The sequence below is a fragment of the Loa loa genome (genome assembly GCF_000183805.2).
Source record: "Loa loa unplaced genomic scaffold supercont3.611, whole genome shotgun sequence".
Taxonomy (NCBI): domain Eukaryota; kingdom Metazoa; phylum Nematoda; class Chromadorea; order Rhabditida; family Onchocercidae; genus Loa; species Loa loa.
In genome coordinates, this window is record NW_018108791.1 from 1,273 (window position 1) to 7,463 (window position 6,191).

Genomic DNA, 6,191 nt, shown 5'->3' on the forward strand with positions numbered 1-6,191 from the left:
CTTTCTTTCTTTTCGTTTTTTTTTTTTTTTTTTGTTTTCGAATGGTTAATAACGAAAATAATGAATCCAACCAATAACATTATTACTAATACCTTAAGTACCGTAATCAACAAATATTTATTAATCCATGTTTAGAATTATACCAATGACCTTTGACATATTTATAAGTAAACAATAACAACAACAACAACCAATAATCTATTATTATTCTATTCTGATAATTAGTAATCATTTATGGAAATATCTAATTTCTTAATTATGCTTTTTTTTCTCTCCGTCTCTCTCTCTCCCTCTCTTCTCTCTCTCCCTGTAATCGTATCAATAGGTTGATTATTCAATAAAAGGTGACAAACTTGGGAAACGCTCGACGAAGATTGAATTTCATTTCAATGAAACACAAACATACACACATACACACATACATACATACACACATGCATACATACATACATACACATACATATACACATACACATACATACAGACTACACATACACACAAAAACACATACATCCATAGACACACAAACACACATACACACATGCACATATATATAGAAGCATACATACAGACGTACACATACATATACACATATACATACATACATACATACATACATACATACATACATACATACATATATACATACATACATACATACATGCATATATATATGCATGCATACATACATACATACACACCTACATACATACATACCTACATACATACACACATACATACACACATACACATATATGCATACATACATACATACACATATCCTTTAGAAGATGAATTTTGGGCGTGAAAATTGCTGTTGTTATGATGCATGCCTCTGACAACAACGTTAAATGTACAAAATTCCATGTAAATTGTATTGTTATAATTTCCTTCTTATCCTTCTTGTTGTAGTAGCAAATGTTGTTATTGTTGTAACAATTATTGTTAATGTTATTGTTGTTGTTATTGTTATTATTGTTATTGTTAATAGTATTATTTTTGACCTACTATCATTGTTATATTATTGCATTTCATATTATATGGTTAATTTTTATTATTATAATTTATTATTGTTGCTGTTATTATTATTTTATAATAATTAATTACATTAATTATTTAAGAATTAAATCTTTAATTCTGTTCATACTTATTAGCATATACGTTTGTTTTATTTTATATTCCAATTCCAATTTAATTTATTGTTTTTTAATTCGTTTTTTTTCTTTCTTCAAAATTAAACTTTAACCTGTCCGAGATTGTGGTGAATGATTTTGTAAGCTGTGCAAAAGTTGTTGTTGATGCAAAAAATTAGCATAATATTGTTGTAGATGTGGATTGAATAGTGATAATTGTGCGGCCATTTGATTTGGAAAAACGGAACTACCGGTTGTTGTAGATGTTACAGCCGGAAATGCTGCTGCTGCTGCCATAAACGGTAAACCCGGAAAAGCCATTGTTGCTGCAGCAGCTGCAAAACGTTGCTTTTCCTTATCAATATCAGTACTGCTATTGCTTGTACTACCACTGCTAGACGGTAATGAACACATCCTTGGCAATGACATCACAAGTAGAAATCTGAAAAAAAAAAAGCAAAAAAAAAAAGGAAAAAAAAAGAAAATTTTAAAATATATCATTTTAACATCAATAAAAGCATAACGTCATTAATTCATTAAATTAAAAATTAATTAATTCAATTTAATTTGCAATATTTTGCATTTTTCATTTAATTATTATCATCCATCCTTTTTTTTCTTTTACATTCTTTATGATAAAATTAATTTGAAATTAATTTTTACAATTTTTAATTAATCAATTAAATTTGAAATAACCCATTACAATTATTTCTATTTGAAAGGTTAAAATTCAATCATACTGTATCACAATGCAAACACATTGTTAATGAAGTTATACTAATTTAAAAGCCTGACACAATATTTTTAATCTTTCATATCAACAATTTACTTATTTCATCATATATTTTATCTAATTTTGGAAGTAATTTTTTTTTTAAAAAATATTTTAAATGGAAATGATTAACTGTGTTTGTTTTGTAAATGTAAAATTTAAAATTTCATTTTTCAATTTTAAATTTTACATTGAAAATTTTGGGAAAATTGAAATCAAATCAAAATAAATAATATTCATAAATTATATTAAATTCATTAATAATTACTATTCTTTCATTGTAATAATTTCTTTTTTTTTTTGTAAATGAATTTTATTAATTAATTTATGTATGCTTCATATAATTCTTAAATTTATTTAATTTATTAAAACAAATTCAAATTAAAATTTCGTCTTTTTTTTCAAATTTAATTTTTGAAATTAATGTTTAAATTTGTATGAATAAATAAAAGGAAGAAGTTTTTAAGAAGAAGAAAAAAAAAATAAAGAAAGCAAAAAGATAGGAAGCATAAAGAAATGATTGTTTGAATGAAGAAACAGTTCCAGATATTAATGAATGAATTAAATTGAATGAATGAATGAATGAATGAATGAATGAGTGAACGAATGAATGAATGAATGAATGAATGAATGGGTAGTCCATTTTGCTTAGGCTTCAAACATTTCCTCACTTCCCATTCGTTCACCGAAATACCATTTATCATTAAATGGGAAAGAGAAATTTGATTGAGAGAAATAGGGAGAAGGAGAAGTATACCAAACTATTTCCATTTTTATATTCCACCCCTTCCATCTATCATTCATTTCCTAAATATGTCTTAATTGAAAAATTCTTTTTTTTTTTTTTGCAAAGTTTTAAAATATTTTCTATGCTAATTAAAAATATTTGAAATACATTTTTAGTCTATTATTGAATTTTATTTAGTTATTTGAATATGAAATAGTATTATATTTCTTGTTACCATAATAGGATGATGATAACAATAATAATATTTATGATAATGAAGATAACGATGTTGATGATGATGATAATGATAACGGTAGTAATAATGGTAATGTCAATGATATTTATGATAATGATGATGATAATGATAACGGTAATGATATTTACGATGATGACGTGTTTATGATGATGATAATAATGTTTAAGATGAAGATAATGTTGTTAATAATAATGAAAACGATAATGATATTTATGATGATGATGAAAATGTTGGCAAAACGACTATCATTATAATGATGACGATGATAATGCTAACGCTAATGATATTTATGATAATAAAGATGATAGCGATAATGATAGTTATGATGATGATAAAGGCAATGCGTTGGAAGATTTAAACATGATAGTATTAAATTATAGTACCAAACATGATAGCATTTTAGTATCAAATTAAATTATATCTGGTTTAATCATTCTTAATTTTTTTTTTTTGAGCATGATAATTAATTTTTATCCTAATTAATTGGATTAATTTTATAATTAGAAATTTATTATAGGAATTAATAAAAAAGGAAAAAAAACAAAGTTTTTCATTAAAATTTTTTGATTATAATTTACAAATAAATATAAATCAAATATACACATACATATATAACATTGTTTTATTAAAATTTTATCATTTTTCGAAATTAAATTTGATCATCAAATAATATATGTTCAAATTTTTTTTTTTGAGTAAAAAATTTAATTTCTTTTGACATAATATTAACTATTAAAATTTATTTAAGTATATGAAATTTTAAACTTCTTTTCCAATCATTTCATTCAAATTTCTAATATATTTCAAAATTTTGATGAAATGAAAAATGAGTAATACACAAGAATAAAGTGTAAAAATAATAAAATGTTTGTGTAAAAAAAAAAAAAAAACAAGAATTCAAATGAAATTTCCAAACTATGATGAGCTAAAAATGAAATAAAACTAAAGTTTTTTCTTTTTTTCTTTTTTTTTTTAAGGATGAAAGGATTGAAGTAAAATGTTGCTTAGTGAAATTTTCCAGTTCTTCAAAAGTGATGAATACTACAAATTTTATTTTATATAAATGAACCGATAAAAAATTTTTGTTTTTCTTTTTTTTGTATCAAAGTAAAGAAATGATAAAAAGAAAAAGAAAAAGGAACGAAAGGATTATGACAAGGGTTACAGTATGCATTGAAGTAGAATTATAACGTATAATTTAGGTTTATTTTTTAAAATCAAATGAACGTTTAATTACAATTAAATTAGTTAAATGATGATGAATGGCAAAGAAATAATTCAAATAATCATTATTAATTAGTGGATAAATTGTGGTAGGAAAATCATCTATAAATCAATCTATCTGTTAAATTTAAACAATGAAATTTGCATTTTATTTGTTCATTGGATTAATTATTTAATGATATTAATGAATTGTACAATTTTTGACAAAATTTTGTAAATAACAATCATTTGAACTTTTAAATTTCACTTTTATTGTATGGAAGAGAAATGAAGTTATGGTATATATCGGGAAAAATAAAAGGTTTTATAGAGCAAAAAAAAAGAAAAAAATCAATGAAAATTTCTTGGGAGAGAAAGTAATTTTACAATTATATTTTCCTAATCAAAATGCAATTAATTAAATCATTTAATATTAAATATAAATCATTTTCCATTTCTAAAATTTTGTTAAGGGTTGAAAATTTAAAAATTTTTCATTTCATTTCGAAGTTTTTTTAAATATACCACGTAATAAAATGGGAAATATTATTTTGTTTTAATTATTATCAATTATTTTTATAAAGTAATCTGTCACCTGGAATAGTATTATAATTAATATGATATCCGACGAAATACTAAATAATTACACATCGAAATATTAACAATCATTATTTCTGTTATAATTATTCATTTAGAATTTTTGATATTTTTACGATAAAATTATTGAAATATCATTTCTGATAAATTCAAATTTTCATTCAATTTTTATTATTCATGCAATAAATTCATACAATAAAACCTAATGATTGAATTAATTGTAATTATATTTAAAAGATAGCTTTAAAAAAAGAAAAAGAAATTAATTAATAATACGGTAACTGATTATTATCAAACATATTTTAACAAATATATCACATTTCATAAATATAATCCAACGAATGGAGCAATTTTTGCAACATTTTACTTTTATATAAATTTTAATTCAAATTATTAGCATTTAAAAATTAAAAGCAATTCATATTTGCGTAATTTATAATAGTATTTCAATAATGACAACATATTTGATTGTATAATATAAATTATAAATGATATTTAATTGCGTAATATAAATTATAAATGAATTAATAATTGATACAAACATAGTATATACATTACAATCATATAAATAATTCAATAAAATTAACTTATCCCAGATATAGTACACGTTTATTGATTGAAATTTTTTGATATTATTTGAGTAAATTAAATTTTTGTTAAATTCGATAAAATTATTTATTTATTTTTTCCACCATTTATAATTTTTATTATTGCCGCTTTTTCTTTTAAAATACTTTGCGCTTGAAACAAAAGTAATATCAAACAGCGATAATGATATTTCTTTCCTTTTTCCTTTTCCTTTTTTTTTTTTCTTTGCTTCAAAATGAACAATTTTCTTGCAAATTTGACCATCAAAATTGGTTTATTTAATTGGGAAAAAGATAATGGACATATCTAAACATGAAAGGAATAAAAGTAAATGTTAAATAATTAAATGATTTCTATTAATAATTTAAATTCATTCATTGATCTTTAAAAATTAATTTTTTTTATTTGTGTGTTTGAAATAATTAGTTTTTTAGATTAATAAACATTAAAAATATTATTAGATTCATTTTCTTTTTTAAATTACCATTATTTTATTTAAATGCTACATTAATTTAGACAAATATTTAATATTTTTTTGTTTTTTTTTCAAAAAAAAAATTTATCCAACAAATTTTTTAATTTTATTAATGAAATTCATTGAATGAAAAATTGAATTAAAATATAATGTATGCATATATTGAGTTGAATTTGTTAAATTTTTTATTGTTATCGTTAAACTGTTTTAGAATTCTTTGAGTTAAAAAAAAAAATTAATCAAATAATCCGAAATTGTTTACTAATTTCTGGGAAGTGCTATTCCAATATTTTGTCGGATGAATTAAGTACCAGTTTTACTTATTATTATTATTATTATTGTTATTATTATTATTATTATTATTATTATTATTATTATTATTATTATTATTATTATTATTATTATTATTATTATTATTATTATTATTATTATTATTATTA

General features: G+C 21.3%; 2 protein-coding genes across 2 annotated transcripts; one reads left to right on the forward strand and one right to left on the reverse strand.

Moving 5' to 3' along the window:
* Positions 1-325: 325 nt before the first annotated feature.
* Positions 326-808, forward strand: LOAG_18871 (hypothetical protein; the record flags this gene model as incomplete). Its single annotated transcript, XM_020451532.1, has 1 exon — positions 326-808. A coding segment is annotated over one exon (483 nt), but the record flags the coding sequence as incomplete, so codon positions are not given.
* A 433-nt stretch (positions 809-1,241) lies between these two features.
* LOAG_18872 (hypothetical protein) lies at positions 1,242-1,562 on the reverse strand (the record flags this gene model as incomplete). The annotated part of the gene is made up of 1 exon (XM_020451533.1): positions 1,242-1,562. The coding sequence occupies one exon, from the start codon at positions 1,560-1,562 to the stop codon at positions 1,242-1,244; it is 321 nt and encodes a 106-aa protein (XP_020304674.1).
* Between the last annotated feature and the right edge of the window lie 4,629 nt (positions 1,563-6,191).